The 16,660-nt window shown below is 48.7% G+C and overlaps 1 protein-coding gene across 2 annotated transcripts; it reads right to left on the reverse strand.

The window, feature by feature from the left end:
• Nucleotides 1-1,089: 1,089 nt before the first annotated feature.
• Nucleotides 1,090-16,437, reverse strand: ASB13 (ankyrin repeat and SOCS box containing 13). 2 transcript variants are annotated; one of them, XR_014711129.1, is made up of 7 exons: nt 16,267-16,437; nt 13,997-14,184; nt 13,319-13,469; nt 11,948-12,082; nt 8,868-9,059; nt 6,405-6,583; nt 1,090-2,465 (listed from the first exon to the last, which is right to left on the reverse strand). XR_014711129.1 is itself a non-coding variant. In XM_084624905.1 (7 exons), exons 1-6 carry the CDS (start codon nt 16,307-16,309, stop codon nt 6,456-6,458), a joined length of 837 nt encoding a protein of 278 aa, XP_084481031.1. In that variant the 5' UTR covers nt 16,310-16,437; the 3' UTR covers nt 1,090-2,465; nt 6,446-6,455. The 2 variants fall into 2 exon arrangements, 1 of the variants encoding a protein (XP_084481031.1); XM_084624905.1 differs by having other exon boundaries at nt 6,446-6,583.
• Nucleotides 16,438-16,660: the final 223 nt, after the last annotated feature.

Here is a 16,660-nt window from a genome sequence, read left to right on the forward strand (position 1 = left end):
CCTGTGGGTCTAAGAGCAAAGTATGCTCCAATCACATTCTCCCTGTCCTCCGGCAGCCACCCGGTCCTGCAGTGGTTAGCACTGCTGCGTCCCTTCAGGCTTATTTAAGGGCCCTATTCACTACAGCAGAGACCTGAAGAAGAGCTGCGTGTGGCTCGAATGCGTCTCTCTCTCACCCACAGAAATTGGTTCAATAGAAGATATTACACCCCACACACACCTTGGCTCGCTACCATAGAGAAGGAACGTGCAAACCACACTTCCCTGGCCACGAGGCTGTTCCTTCGGTCCCCCCCCCCGCCCAACACCTTCCCCACCCCCCCTCGCCCAACACCATCCCCCATCATGCTCCCATGAGTAACTGTCCCTCCCTCAGAAAGGCTCCTCCATCTTTATCTTGCACTTCTAGGCAAGGGCAGATTTTAAGATCCAATGCTCACCCAAAGCCTGCAAGGGGACATGCTGGTTGAAGCTGGCTGTACACAGCAATCTGAATTCTAAGGTGTCAATTATTCTTGTTTGTATTTGACACCTCCTCTCCCACCCAAGCTCTCCGTGTCTTAATACAACTAGCAATGAGATTCAGGGATTGAGTCTCCTTCCCATGCAAGCCCCCAAGGCTGGAAAAACAACAGGGCTGGGCTACAAACAGTTAATCCCTCAGTCCTGCAAGGTTTTTACAGGCACAAAATTCTAGCAACACCTTGTTTTCATTGGATCAACTTGACATAGTTAGAATGAAGCTGCTGTGATCAAATGCCTGCCCTGCAAGCCAACGCAAATGCACTCTGCTGGCAGCAGCCAGCAACACAATCCTGAGGATTCTCGAGCGGTGCTAACTGTAAAAGAGACGAGACAGAGCCGAGCCACATCTGGAGCTGGACTTTCCCCAAACCGCAAGCTGTGGCTGGATTGGAGGGGTTTTCTTCAGGCCTCTCCCTGCGAAGACGGCTCTGCAAGGCAGTGTGGAGTGGAGGGGGGCATGGAAGTAGGGAGGAGGAGGAGTGGAAAGCCGAGCTGCATTTGCAGATTCATCTCTTCCTTCCCTGGCACGGGTTGAAAGGAACATAGGGAGCACGAGCTGGTGTGTGTGTGGGGGGGGGGGGGTTGATTTTATTTGCACTGGATGTGCGCTTTGATTACACATTCCTAATCACAAACAAAAGCAAAGGAAGGTAAATGATCAAACCCTGCATGAAGACAAAGCTACGGGTGTAACCTAAACAGACCCAGCCCAGGAGACTCGGAAAAGACTTAATATTGGAGATTTAGGTTGCGTCTTTTGCCCTAAAGCTCTTTACAAATCAGGAGTCACTTCACCCATTGTTGAAATAGGTAGAACATGCAGAAGAACAAGTAGAATATGCAGAAGACTTGGGTTGTGTTCCTGGCACTGCCACTAGGCTGCTGGGTGATGTCGGGCAAGTCCCTTCACCCCTCTGTACCTCAGTTTCCCCATCTGTAAAATGGGGATAATGCTAAAGCACTTTGAGACCTACTGCTGAAAAGCCCTATATAAAGAGCTAGGTACTATTATCGCAGGCTGCCATCACATGCAGGCAGCCAGGCTAGGTATCAGGCAATGAGCGAGAGCTTCCAAGCTCAGGGTGACCAGCTCAGACACCTGTCGGGTAGTCTCTATCTTGTTCTTTACGCCTGGTGCTGCCTCTGCTTAGACAGCTGACAAGGGTGCTCTTGCTAGCGGATAGTTAGCGAAGGGACCGGACTGTGACAGACGATGGAGTACTGAGTCCACTTCCCCTTGTTTTAGGGCCATCTTGAGCGGGGGGAATAAAAAGACATCCTCTGCAACTTCTTGTTTACCTGGGATTGGGTCAATTAGCTTGCCCTACTGCCACTTGCTAACTGGAGGTAGATTTATAGATTCCAAGGCCAGAAGGAACCATTATTATGACCATCTCTAGTCTGACCTCTGCATACCCCAGGCCAGAGAATCTCGCCCAGCAATTCCTGAGTACAATCACCTTCCTCTTCAGGTCAATGCTATCTCAAACAGCTAGGTCATCACCGGTTATCGCCCTGAGCCCATCTTGCCTGACTCAGCCCCATTACAAACAGGTCAACAACTACAGATTGTCTCCTAGCTCCCTGGTTCTCAAAGCACTTCCAGACAGTCCAGGGAGCTGCTTTGCATCACAGTGCTGCAGCATGCACGGCTGGAACAAGCAGCAGTCCCATCTTCCCCTAAGAAGTGTGTTTTGTGCACGCTTGGAAATCCCTGCCAGATCTCCTTTGGTGCCCTGTGCCCAGCTGGGTTTCTGCAAAGGAGCTTGGGTCTACTGACAAGTCTTTATTGGCTCCTTTTTGGCATACATTCAACTATGATCACATGGGGTGAGAGAGGCCGAGGATAAATTCCCAGAAGCCCAGGGAGAGGAAATGAACAGCGCAGATAAAATGGAAGAGAGACATAACCAAACAGTGGCGCTCACACTGGAGGTGATCTGCAAAGGGGAAAATAAAGATGACATGAAAGGGATTTGTTTGTTTCTGCTTGATTTTTTTATATCGGAAACTCAGGTCCTGTCGGAGCTGGAAGACCCTGTGGTGACTGGAGACCTAGTGAAATGGGACAAGATAGTGAAGACTGAGCTGCTGAGATGGGGAGGGATTCTGAGCCAGACTGATGAAAGCAGTTTGGTTCTCGTTTAGCGTTCTGGACACCTGTCCGATTCCAATGACTAATTCACATTTTGGATACAGGAAGCTTTTGTTAAAGATTCAACTGCCTTGTCCCTCCAGTTAAGGCAAAAGAGCCCACACTACACATCTCTAAGACCTCCCAGAGCTTCTCCAGCAAAACCCGGCAAACTTGATATTTCCCATGTAAAAATCCAAGCAGAATTTTATATAGCTATGAAAAACCCTTCAGGTTTTCTTTATATACCATGCAGCAGAAAAAAGAAAAGTGTGTGTAGGGGGTGGGGGGGCATGAAGCCAAAGTTTAAAAAATCACTTGCAGGTCACCTTTAAATTGAAAATATTTTCATCTCATCTTCCTAATACTGCCCTCATACTATTTTCCCCATGTAGCATAGCACTGCAGTTGCAACAGGGAAAGTGTAAGATTAAGATTGATGGCCGGGGGGGAGGAGTAAGCTATAAGATTTTAAGTAGCAGTCCACCATGTGACAGCGTTTGAGAACCACTGGTCTAGTTAAAAGAACAGGAGTACTGTTCTTCTTGTGGATACAGACTAACACAGCTGCAACTCTGAAAACTGATCTAGTTTTATGCCATGTTAGACACCCTTAGAGGGTTCCACGAGCCCAGGATCATTAAGAGGATGGGTTTTATTCTCATCTCAATGTGCTAACACTTACCAGACATGCATCAAGAAGACTAGACCCTGCTAATGCGGTGCTCACTAAAGTGACCAGCTGCCTTCAGATTTCAGGTCAATGAAATCGCACATGTTAAGGGAGACTAAGACTTTTGCTCTGCTTCTAATCTAACCTCACCCAGAAGGATTAAATATCAAAAGGACGCTGTGACAGTTTGTAAAGAACAGAGGAAATCAACATTGACAATATGCAGCTATATGGCAGGGGACCAGACCCTGTGCCAGGGCAAACATCTAAAGGAGTAGCTGAAACAAGAGGCAACCTCAGAGTGAAAAATCTTAAAAGCCTAGTCAGAGCTCATCGGGTACATCCCTGTCTCTGGCATAGGTGCCGACTCCGTGGGTGCTCCGGGGCTGGAGCACCCATGGAAAAAATTAATGGGTGCTCAGCACCCACTGGCAGCCACCTACCCCCCCTCCCCCCAGCACCTCCTGCCTGCCGGTGATCAGCTGTTCAGTGGCGTACAGGGGGCGCTGGGGGGGGAAGGGGAGGAGCAGGGGTGGAGAAGGAGGAAAACAGGGTGGGAAGAGACAGGGTGGGGGTGGGGGCTTGGAGGAAGGGGTGGAGTGGGGGCAAGGCCTGGGGGTCAAGCACCCCCCAGGACCTCTCAAAGTCGGTGCCTCTGGTCACTGGTGCATGAATGGATTTGTTATCAGATTGTATAGCTGTGCTGCAAATCGTTCCTTGGAGGATAAAATCTGGCCTGTAGACGGGGTGCCCAAATATTGCCCAAGACCGTTGCTGCACTGGTCACCTGCCAGAATCGGTGAGCTGAAACTACTTTTACATCAAATTGAAATGGCTGCAGCTGCCATCAGGCTGGTCGCTCAGATCCAGATGGAGCACTGCATGCTGGGATTGGTTGTTATCTCAGTAGGCCGCACCTCCAAAACTATGAAGGCAGATACAATGAAGTCACTGGAAAGACACCCAGAGATGGTGATGGGCTCTGGATGAGGCCTGCCGAGAGTTGCATTGCATGACTTGGGAGGCCTGCTGACAGCCTCTGGCCTAAAAGTGGAATTTGTATCTAATTAGGGCACCCAGATAATTATCCCCTACTACCTTTGTGATTAGCCATTACCCCTTCAGAAACAAAAGGCATTGTAGAGTAGACTCCAATGGGGGTAGCGGTCTGGCAGAATCTCTAGTGTAAAAAGATTACTAGTAGGGCTGTCGATTAATCGCAGTTAACTCACACAGTTAACTCAAAAAAATTAACTGTGATTAAAAAAATTAATCGTGATTAATCGCACTGTTAAAACAATAGAATACAAACTGAAGTTTATTAAATATTTTGGATGTTTTTCTACATTTTCAAATATATTGATTTCTACTACAACAGATTACAAAGTGTAGAGTGCTCACTTTATATTTATTTTTTATTACAAATATTTGCACTATAAAAAATAAATAGCATTTTTCAATTCACCCCATACAAGTACTGTAGTGCAATCTCTATCATGAAAGTGTAATTTCCAAATGTAGATGTTTTTTGTTACATAACTACACTCAAAAATAAAACAATGTAACACTTTAGAGCCTACAAGTCCACTCAGTCCTACTTCTTGTTCAATCAATTGCTAAGACAAACAAGTTTGTTTACATTTACAGGAGATAATGGCGCCTGCTTTTTATTTACAATGTCACCTGAAAGTGAGAACAGGCATTTGCATGGCACTTTTGTAGCCGGCGTTGCAAGGTATTTACTTGCCAGATATGCTAAACATTCGTATGCCCCTTCATGCTTCGGCCACCATTCCAGAGGACATGCTTCCCTGCTGATGACGCTCGTTAAAAAAAACGTGTTAATTAAATTTGTGACTGAACTCCTTGGGGGAAAATTGTATATCTCCTGCTCTGTTTTACTCACATTCTGCTCTATGTTTCATGTCATAGCAGTCTCAGATGATGACCCAGCACGTTTGTTTTAAGAACACTTTCGCTGCAGATCTGACAAAACGTAAAGAAGGTACCAATGTGAGATTTCTAAGGATAGGTACAGCACTCGACCTAAGGTTTAAGAATCTGAAGTACCGTCCAAAATCTGAGAGGGACAGGGTGTAGAGCATGCTTTCAAAAGTCTTAAAGAGCAACACTCCGATGCGGAAACTACAGAACAAGAACCACCAAAAAAGAAAATCAACCTTCTGCTGGTGGCATCTGACTCAGATGATGAAAATGAACATGCGTCAGACTGTTCTGCTTTGGATCGTTATCGAGCAGAACCCGTCATCAGCATGGACACGTCTTCTGGAATGGTGGTTGAAGCATTAAGGAACATACGAATCTTTAGCGTATCTGGCATATAAATATCTTGCGACGACGGCTACAACAGTGCCATGCGAATGCCTGTTCTCACTTTCAGGTGATCTTGTAAATAAGAAGAGGGCAGCATTATATCCTGCAAATTGGAACCAAAGTTGTTTGTCTGAGCGATTGGGTGAAGTAGGACTGAGTGGACTTGTAGGCTCTAAAGTTTGATGTTGTTTTATTTTTGAATGCAGAGGTTTTTTGTACATAATTCTACATTTGTAAGTTCAACTTTCATGATAAAGAGACTGCACCTACAGTACCTGTATGAGGTGAATTGAAAAAATACTATTTATTTTGTTTTTTACAGTGCAAATATTTGTAATCAAAAATAAATATAAAGTGAGCGCTGTACACTTTGTATTCTGTGTTGTAACTGAAATCAATATATTTGAAAATGTAGAAAACATCCAAAAATATTTAAATAAATAGTATTCTATTACTGTTTAACAGCGCGATTAATTAAAAAAAATAATCGCACGATTAATCGCAATTAATTTTTTTTAAACGCTTGACAGCCCTAATTACTAGCTAAAAGCCTGGATCTACACAAGATCTAAGTTATTGTCTTTGTCAAAACTCTCAGTCACATGATGGGATGCCGGGGGATGTGCTGCCTCAGAAACAGTATTTACATAAATTAACTTAAATTAAAGGGACTTCTTATGGGGAGGGGAAGGGAGGGAGACAGAGAGAGAGAGAGAGAGAGAGAAAGATTCAAGATACTTCATCTTGTGGGGTCTAACGATATCGTCCTGCAAGGTCACCTTCTTTCGGTCAGTTGTACGAGAGGTATTTCATTAATGGCAGAGGAATATTTAACTTGGCAATCTTCGCCAGCCCTTGCTGGCCGGTGGCTTTCCGCAGGCTAACTCTGCAGAGCTGCGACAAACTCAGGGGCATTTCTGAAACGATAAAAAAAGATCAGCAGCGTCACTGTGCCAGCTTGGCAGAAGGCTCTTAATTCTGCCAAGCGCAGAACTCTTCACAGACCGACAAAGGTGCCGATTGTGTGGGTGCTCTGGGGCTGGAGCACCCATGGGAAAAAAAATAGCAGACACTCAGCATCCACCAGCCACAGCTGTTTGGCGGTGCTGCCGATCACCTGATAGGCTGCACTGCCAAATAGTTGTTTGGTGGCTCAGGGAGCGGCTTGCGGGAGAGTGGAAACCAGTGAGCAGCGGGTGGGAGGGGGTCTTGGGGGGAGGGGGGAGTGGGAAGTGGCGGAGTGAGGGTGGAGCATTGTGTGAGGGGGCGGGGTGAGGGCGGGGCCTGGGAGAAGGGGCGGGGTGAGGGCGGGGCCTCAGGGCACAGCACCCCTGGGGAAAAGTAAAAGTCGGTGCCTATGGATGGAGGCCAAACTCAGCCGGCACAGCTCCCATCAAAGTCACGAGGCTGTTTCCGCTTACACCAGGCCTCGACGGGATCCGCAGAGTTCACAGGATTCCAGATGGGCTTTGCAGTGCACGGAAAAGCGGTGGTAACAGCTCAATTTCAAATCTCACTACCACGCCCACACTCCCAGCCAGCAGTTCCTGCTCACCGCACCCACAAACAATGCAACATCATTCCCTACTGCAGCACTCTGGGACCATTCAGCGGGCGGGTACCAGACCAGAGGCTCTTCTCTTCGTTGACTGCAAGACAGTACTGCGTGGGGCTGGCTCTCAGAGGCACAGCTCAGCCGGGAGAAGTGGGAGGAACCTTTACCCTGTTCTTTGAGACTGGATTCCAGGGAAAGAACCTTGAGGTGCTCGCTCCCTAGCAGGCCGTACCACTTCTTTGTAATCTTGTGGGAAGGTTGGGGATAATCGGCAAAATGCCGATTCCCTCTTGCTTAGGGTCACAAGCAAGAGAGAGAATAATATTAATGAGAGAGAGGCTAATCTGTTCCCTTTAAAGGTGGGCATGAGAGAATTGCATGTGGAGAGAGAATTCAAACAAACAAAGAATCAGATGCTGGATTTTAAATAAATCACAATTTTTCCATTTAGGTCTCTAATTTTTGATGTTAGAGGAGGTGCCTCCCAGGCCCCAATCCAGGTGTTTCAAACTGAAACAAACACAAACGCACACACTTCCTCTTCTTCCACCCTTCATGGTGCACACTCTTACACGCTTTAACCTATTCTTATGGGAAGCTCAGTGTGGGACAGCACCAGGTTCCCATGCAGAGATGAACAGTTTGAGACGGGTCACCAGACTCCTGGTCCAGAGGGGTCACGGAATTGACATGTGACGGCCACAGCAATGAAGAGGTGTGAACTCCCCCACTTAGTGTGAGCTGAGCACCAAAGGAACGCAGTAGGTTCACAGGCCAGAGGAAGAGCTAAGCAAAGCTCAAAAGTGTCTCCCTTCCACCAACAGAAATTGGTCCAATAAAAGATATTACCTCACCCACCTTGTCTCCCAGCTAGAGGAAAGACTATTACGCAGGAGAACAGAATAAGAACATAGGAACAGCCATACTGGGTCAGACCAAAGGTCCACCTAGCCCAGTATCCTGTCTTCCGACAGAGGCCAGTGCCGGGTGTCCCAGAGGGAATGAACAGAACAGATCATCATCAAGTGATCCATCCCCTGTCGCCCATTCCCAGCTTCTGGCAAACAGAGGCTAGGGACACCCTCCCTGCCCATCCTGGCTAATAGCCATTGATGGACCTATCCTCCATGAACTTATTTAGTTCTTTTTTTAACCCTGTTATAGGCTTCGCCTTCACAACATCCTCTGGCAAGGAGTTCCACAGGTTGACTGTGCACTGTGTGAAGAAATACTTCCTTTTGCTTGTTTTAAGCCTGCTGCCTATTCATTTCATTTGGTGACCCCTAGTTCTTGTGTTATGAGAAGGAGTCAATAACACTTCCTTATTTACTTTCTCCACAGCAGTCATGATTTTATAGACCTCAATCATATCCCCCCTTAGTCGTCTCTTTTCCAAGCTGAAAAGTCCCAGTCTTAGTAATCTCTCCTCATACGGAAACTGTTCCATACCCCTAGTCATTTTTGTTGCCCTTTTCTTAACCTTTTCCAGTTCCATGAGGAACAAGCAGATTATGAGATGGGGAGAAAATGGCAGCCCTAAGATGTATAGATTTTAAGGCAGGAAAGGACCATTATGATGACCCAGCCTGCGGAAGAGGAAATGAATTCTAGCACAGCTGTGGGAGATGGGACCAAGCCCCACTTACTTTCATAGTATTCCAAGCACTTAGCAGTCTGGCTGCTCCTACACGTGTAGTCGGATGGTTTCTTCCCTCGGTTGTCCTGGGCATAAATGTTTCCTCCAAATTCAACCAGCATCTGTACCAGATCCACATTTTTCACCTTGGCTGCATGGTGAAGGGCTGTCTCGTGAAGTTTAGCTGCATTCACATTTGCCCCTGGGAGCATAAACAAAATGAGTTTATTAAGGCCCCGATATAGCCACCTTTACTCTGGTTAAGTCGTCTCTTACCTGACCAAATTACCACTCAATTGGTGTAAAGCCTCTAAATGAGGTTCCACCAATCAGTTGAAAGACCAAGGGACTGTCTACACTATAGCGGCATAGCTACGGCGCCGAAGCTACAGTGGCATAACCCTGCAGTGTATGTCCTGTGGTGACAGAAGGGATTTTTCCATCGCTGTAGGAATTCCATTTCCCCAAGTGATGGTAGATCTGTCAACCTAGCTGGGGGTTAGGTCAGAGATAGCTACGGCACTCAGGGACATGGATTTTTCACACCTCTGAGCACCGTAGCTATTTTGACCTACATTTAAGTATAGACCAGGCTTGAGCCAGTAGTTAGAGTTAGCACCTCATGTATTTTAGCAGGCGTATGTTTTCCTTACATTGAGATTGTTAGCTGATATAGCTATGAAAACAAGCTTCAGAATATAACCTATGCAGTGCTGCTGTCCTGAGTCTACACAGTCTGAAACCAGCTAGGAACTGCCCAGTTCTTCTCAATGGGTTGTTCAATCTGAAACTTACTGATGTCAGCGTTGTTAACTATTTAAGTGCTGGTCATTTTAACAGAAACATCTCGTTACGCTGGGATTTTGAGATCTGGAGATCTAGATGCCCTTCAGCATGCATCAACCGTTTACCAAATCTTGTTTGTTCTCATTTCTGCTAAGAAAGTGTGAACAGGTAAACTCAAGCCAGAAGGGTATCCTCACTCCCCCATCTCTTCCTGCTACCCTTTCTGTTGAACTGATAGGTGGATACTGTGGGTCACATGAGTTCCTGACAAGGACGGACCCAAGACACAAAGTCCAAATCCATACCAAAACGTCAACAAAGTTCGGAGGTGCTTGGCTCTGGTGATTTGACTCAGAACTAGCTCTGGTTCCTATGGGCAGGGACCCTGGATGTGAAACTTGGAGCATGCAATGTTACTTGAATATCCCCTGGCCGAATCCATCTCTGGTGTAACTCCAATCAAATCACACCAGGGACCTAATGTTTTGTTGTACATCAAACCCCAATATGTCTCTCTTTCCAGCTCTCCTCTATCTTCAACCTTAAAAAAAAAATTACCAATATTGATCCAACACCATTATTAAGAGTTGCGTTGAGACATTATTCTAGGATGCTGGAATGGTTTGGTTATTAACAAAATAGGAACAGCTAAATGCCACTGAACTAAACAGGAGAGCTTATGACACGGATATTAATCTGCCTAAGCTGGAAGCCTTCCAAAAATGGCTAAATAGGTGCATTGCTTTGCCCAGAAGAAAAGCCATTCTGTATATATTTATTTTGTCTGGCAGACACTCTGAGGACATAATCATGTCCATTTCAAGGGCTCCGTGAATTAATAAACTTCTAAAATAACTTTTCTCTTCTGAGCCCAAGAACAGATACAAGAGGTGAGCATTGCACAAACATCGCCACTATAGAATCATAGAATCATAGAATATCAGGGTTGGAAGGGACCCCTGAAGGTCATCTAGTCCAACCCCCTGCTCGAAGCAGGACCAATTCCCAGTTAAATCATCCCAGCCAGGGCTTTGTCAAGCCTGACCTTAAAAACCTCTAAGGAAGGAGATTCTACCACCTCCCTAGGTAACGCATTCCAGTGTTTCACCACCCTCTTAGTGAAAAAGTTTTTCCTAATATCCAATCTAAACCTCCCCCACTGCAACTTGAGACCATTACTCCTCGTTCTGTCATCTGCTACCATTGAGAACAGTCTAGAGCCATCCTCTTTGGAACCCCCTTTCAGGTAGTTGAAAGCAGCTATCAAATCCCCCCTCATTCTTCTCTTCTGCAGGCTAAACAATCCCAGCTCCCTCAGCCTCTCCTCATAAGTCATGTGTTCCAGACCCCTAATCATTTTTGTTGCCCTTCGCTGGACTCTCTCCAATTTATCCACATCCTTCTTGTAGTGTGGGGCCCAAAACTGGACACAGTACTCCAGATGAGGCCTCACCAATGTCGAATAGAGGGGAACGATCACGTCCCTCGATCTGCTCGCTATGCCCCTACTTATACATCCCAAAATGCCATTGGCCTTCTTGGCAACAAGGGCACACTGCTGACTCATATCCAGCTTCTCGTCCACTGTCACCCCTAGGTCCTTTTCCGCAGAACTGCTGCCTAGCCATTCGGTCCCTAGTCTGTAGCTGTGCATTGGGTTCTTCCATCCTAAGTGCAGGACCCTGCACTTATCCTTATTGAACCTCATCAGATTTCTTTTGGCCCAATCCTCCAATTTGTCTAGGTCCTTCTGTATCCTATCCCTCCCCTCCAGCGTATCTACCACTCCTCCCAGTTTAGTATCATCCGCAAATTTGCTGAGAGTGCAATCCACACCATCCTCCAGATCATTTATGAAGATATTGAACAAAACCGGCCCCAGGATCGACCCGTGGGGCACTCCACTTGATACCGGCTGCCAACTAGACATGGAGCCATTGATCACTACCCGTTGAGCCCGACAATCTAGCCAGCTTTCTACCCACCTTATAGTGCATTCATCCAGCCCATACTTCCTTAACTTGCTGACAAGAATACTGTGGGAGACCGTGTCAAAAGCTTTGCTAAAGTCAAGAAACAATACATCCACTGCTTTCCCTTCATCCACAGAACCAATAATCTCATCATAAAAGGCGATTAGATTAGTCAGGCATGACCTTCCCTTGGTGAATCCACGCTGGCTGTTCCTGATCACTTTCCTCTCATGCAAGTGCTTCAGGATTGATTCTCTGAGGACCTGCTCCATGATTTTTCCAGGGACTAGGTACTGCGTACACTGAAACCAACACCTCCGGTGTGCCGTACCGGCATTGAGCAGTAACTTCACACAATCCAGATGCTCCCGGGCACAGGCTACATGCAGAGGGGTTCCGAAGTGGCAATCGTGGGCCTCCAGGTTCGCACCGACGTCTATCAGGAGCTGCACGCAGGCCGAACTCCCTTTGAAAAAAGAACTGATCAGTGGGAAACAGCCTGGCTTTGAGGGGAACTTCCACGTGCTTTGTATCAGCTTGGCCTAAGAGTATGTTGTATGCTGCAGAAGCGCGCTTGAATCCAGCTAGCACAGTAACAGCACTGAAGACCCCGCAGTGGATTGTAACCCAAGTATGTACCCAGGGTCTACACCAAGCTTGTACTACTGGTGCTGAAGCCCGCGTTGCGCTGTCTTCACTGGTACTGTTATCCATGCTGGCTGGATCTAAGCTAACCCGGGCAGGCTAGCCCATGCTGTGTAGACCTACCCTAAGAGTGCCATTAACATTTGGGACATTAAGCGCAAAGGCTTGGGTGTATTTTTCCCTGTTGGGCTAAATCTAACGGACAGTGACACGGTCATCCACAGGAAGAGGTAGAAGCCCTGTTGCTCGAGTCCTTTGAAGCTAGACTCAGCTAAACTTGGGCAGACTATGCTCCAAGGGGGATGGACTGAGTCATCTAACCGGGCTGAACCTTCATAAGAGTGCTCATGCCAAGGATTTCAAAAATTAGGAGCCTAACATTAGCTATTTAAGCACATGTCAGACTTTCAAAAGTGCTAAGCACCTGACAGCTTCCAGTGACCTCACAGTGGGAGACAACCCCTGCCTCTAACATCATACAATCCAACGGGACAGGCAAAGGGTGGGTGAAGGAAGTGTTATCACACCCAATGTACAGAGGGGGAAAGTGAAGCACAGAGGAAATAAGAGACTTGGCCAAGGTCACACAGGGAGTCTATGCCAGATCTGGGAACTGATCGCTGGTCTTGAGTTCCAGTCCAGTACCTTCACTGGAAGATCAACCTTCCCTCGACTCAAATCTGATTTTGATGGGTGTGTAACAAACGGAGAGGTCATGGGGTGGGCCCAACGTAGGGACTTCTTCCGGGCTACATTAACAAATAATGGAAGTTGTTGTCCTACCTAGCTAGGATTTTCTATTGTGTCCATCACATGGTGTCCAACTGCCTTATACCTACAATTTCTTTATTTGCCCAGTCCCGCAGAGTTTTTCATTCCGACTTCAGCAGGATCTCTCCTGACACAATGGGCCTTAAAGCCACACAACTAATCTTAACAAAAAGAGACGACAGGAGATACTTTCCAGCTGTTACAGTCTGATGAACAACAGAATCTTACGGTTATTTCAGGCCCTTTGCGGCTGCCATGGGTGTGAGTGTGGATCTTGCGGGCTCACCATTCATGCAGGCTTCATGGAGAGGGGACGCCGTGTAGAGCGGAGGATTCACCTTCGCTCCATGGGACAGGAGCACTTTCACACATTCAATACTGCCCGACGCACAAGCGTCACAGAGCGGAGTGCTGCCATCTATGTTCCTGGCATCTACCTAGAAGGCCGAAAGATAGTATTGACTCAGAGGCAGCTGTATGCCATTGCTCGCTTGCCTAGGTCTTTAACACACACTCTCTAACCCTGGAAAAGGCAGGAACCAGCCGGTGGATATTGTCACCAACCTAGCTTGAGTATGGTCCCGTCACTCTAAAGTGAGCCAGGTCTTTTGTTCCTAGAACAGAGCTAAGGGAAGTACTAAAAGGAACATAGCAATAAAATGCAAAACTTGCCAGAGAATCCACTCCAGTTGCTTTTCCTGCTGCTCCCTAGGTCACTTAGTGATCACTTTGGATAGCACGGCTGACGTGCACTGATCCAGAAGGGCAAGACTCAACTGTGACTCTATAAGAACCTCATGTCCCACTGATTTCAGTGAAGGCTTGGCCCATAGCAAGGACAGCACAGCTAAAAATTTTCCCCTTCAGGGGACATAATGTCACTTATTGAATTGGATTTGTAGAAGGGTAATCAAGAGCAAAAGGCCGGGGGGACAGGGAAGGAACCCTCGAATTTATTACAAACCTGGGCCCCTGCAGCAAGCAAGAGTTTCACACACTGCGTCTGACCACGCAGGCTCGCCTCATGCAAGGGGGTGATAGAGTCGTAAGTGACCAGGTTTACGCAGGCACCATTTGCTATCAGCTGCTGCAGCTGCAGGATCTCTCCCCTCCTGGCCGCTTCATGAACAGGTGTCCTATCAGCCCAGAAGCCTGGGGAGAAAGGAGAGAATGTGAATGATAGACTGTGGGCTGGAGACAACTCACTTTATTGGGAGGAGAATGAGCATGGGCCAGTGGCTTGAATAAGAAACTAAGCGTTTGGGGGTTCTAGTCCCACCTCTGCTAATGACTCAGTGCATAGCCCTGGGTAAGTCACTTTCACTTCTGTGTGCTACCAGGACCCCATGTATAAAAGCTGGAATACTGGGGGGTTTCATTACTATTTGTCAAATGTGTTGCAATCCTTGTGTGAATGTGCTCTCTGACTATTACGGTTATTAAAATGGTTGCTGTATGAAACAAAGGCAGCAGTGTCTCTGCCTAAGTGTATTTTGCTTATAGAGTTAGTGACAAACGCAGAACAGCCCTGGGCTCTTTCAATCTAGATGTGATGCCTTTTAACAGGATGCATTCTGCCTCTATTCGAATGGGGACGACACACCCCAAATCCTCGGAAAAGAAGCCAGTAGCATTAATTTGCATTTTGTCTTCAGTCAGCTGCTGCTGTGTTTTCATGCAATTCTTCCTCCTCTCCAAGCATCGCCACATATGGCCCCTCCACAGATTACTGGTGCTAAGGGCAGAAGTAACCTGCGTGGTGGAGCTGTGTGCATAAAAGCCACTACCAGGGCACCAAGAAGAACAACATGCCATAAGCCCCATGCTGAAATGCCCTTCCACACAGCCCCTGAGAAGCAAGCACTCCAAGGTGCCAGGGGTGGGCAGGCAGGGTGAAGAGATTTAAGGTGAGGTGGTGACAAGCCTGCCTCGCAGGGGGTTTTAATGAGCGTGTATCAGGGTGCTCCAACCTTTTCAGGGACATGGGCCTCGAGCACAGTTGCACGGCACCTCGGCCGGCCACAAAACAGCACCCACCGCGCAGCCTGACCTTGCACACCCCGTACACGTGAGGTCATGCCACACAGATGATGTCTGGTCTGCATGTTGCCCATGGAGGTGCCCACATCATGGAAAAGGCTGGACCCTCCCTATAAACTGTCCAGCTGTATCTGCTACTGGATTGAAGCTCCGCTGCTCAATGCAAAGCTGCAGAGTCATGAACGTTGCCGCAAAAAGCAGCAAATATGATGCATTTACACCGTGGGTGCATTGTTGCCCTAATCCTTAGTTCTTCTTTTCTGTTATTAAGGGTTTTGGTGTTTTCACAGCACACCTATACGCTGTAGTCTTTTGGGACCTCCATTTCCTCACCCCACTCGGAGGAAAGTTATTTTGTGTTTAATGGCAATAATCCTGATTTACATCGCTGTAAGCGAGAGGGGAACCTGGCCCAGGAGAGGGCAGGCTGTTTGCTAAGGAGCAGCCCTCCCCGGCTAGCAGCAGGGCTGGAGGTGAGATGGGCCATTCCGGAGCCAAAGAAGAAAAGCACGCTGCCCGTGGCTGAAGGCCATTATTCTCGCGACACAGATAGGGCCGTTCAGCTCCCGGAAAACCGAGCCTGCTCATTGTAGCCTTGTGTGCACAACTACACGGCAGCGCGGACGCTCCGAATGGTGCGGTGCAGCCACTCAAGGCATCTGGCACCAGCGGGACCCGACCTGTGGCTGCCAGCCCACCCGAGTCCCTGCAGATCGCTGCTCCTAACCCACCATGGCACCCCGGAGCAGGTGCATTGCGTCCGCTGCAGCGTGGGGACACGCCCCAGCACCCGGGCGTACAACGTCCCTCATTCTGCTCGGAATCGTCCTGCCCTGCAGGAGAGCGTGTCACGGGGGCAGGGGCTCTCCCCCCTACCCCCACAGGTCTTCTTGGGGCTCTGCAAATTCCTCCCGAGGCACCCCCGGCCCTCCCTAGGGAGCAGAGCCCCTGGCCCCCAATGGCTCCCCTCCCTCCTTCCCCAGGGAGCAGGGCCTCCCCACATCACTCCCCCCTTCCCCCCCAGAAGCTGGCACCCCCACTCCTAGGTAGCAGGGGCCACCCCGAATGGAAACAGGCGCTCCCCCCATCCTCCTGGGGGACAAGCCCCCTGCCCCCCAAATCACCCTTTTCCCCTCCACTGGGAGAAGAGCCCCCCCAGAATCTCCCCCCTCGCAGGGTGCAGGACTCACTCACCGACCTCCCCCAGCCTGGAGCCGCTGGCTAGCGACCCTTCCATGGCCCGCGGCTGGCCCGGCCCCGAACTACAAGTCCCAGCAGCCCCTGCTCACTGAGGGGCGGGGGCTGATCCCTCCCCCCACGGCTCGCGGACCCGGACCCCGACCACCGCGCGTGCGGCTCCGGCGCTGGGTGACCACCGCTCAGCCGAGCTGCGTCAGAGCCGGGGGCGGGGCCAAAGGGCCGGCGCAAAGGCCTCTGGGACTTGTAGTTTTCTGGTGCTGCCCCCTGCCGCCGGCCGGGCGCTTTGCACGGGATGCGGTGCCGGCCCCGGGCCCAGCTGCAACCCTCCCTGCGGCGGCTTTCGGAGTAATGCACCATGCACGGGCGTGAGGGCATAGGTCCCTGCCGG

Source organism: Lepidochelys olivacea (assembly GCF_965140295.1).
Source record: "Lepidochelys olivacea isolate rLepOli2 genome assembly, chromosome: 1".
Lineage (NCBI taxonomy): Eukaryota > Metazoa > Chordata > Testudines > Cheloniidae > Lepidochelys > Lepidochelys olivacea.

Coding starts and splice junctions, on each gene's coding strand:
- ASB13 (XM_084624905.1), bottom strand. CDS start 16,309: ATGGAAGGGTCGCTAGCCAGCGGCTCCAGGCTGGGGGAGGTCG. Junction 12,083..13,318: donor CCATGAAGCCTGCATGAATG/GTGAGCCCGCAA, acceptor CTTTTTTCAAAG/GGAGTTCGGCCTGCGTGCAG. Junction 6,584..8,867: donor GTGCTTGGAATACTATGAAA/GTAAGTGGGGCT, acceptor TTATCGTTTCAG/AAATGCCCCTGAGTTTGTCG.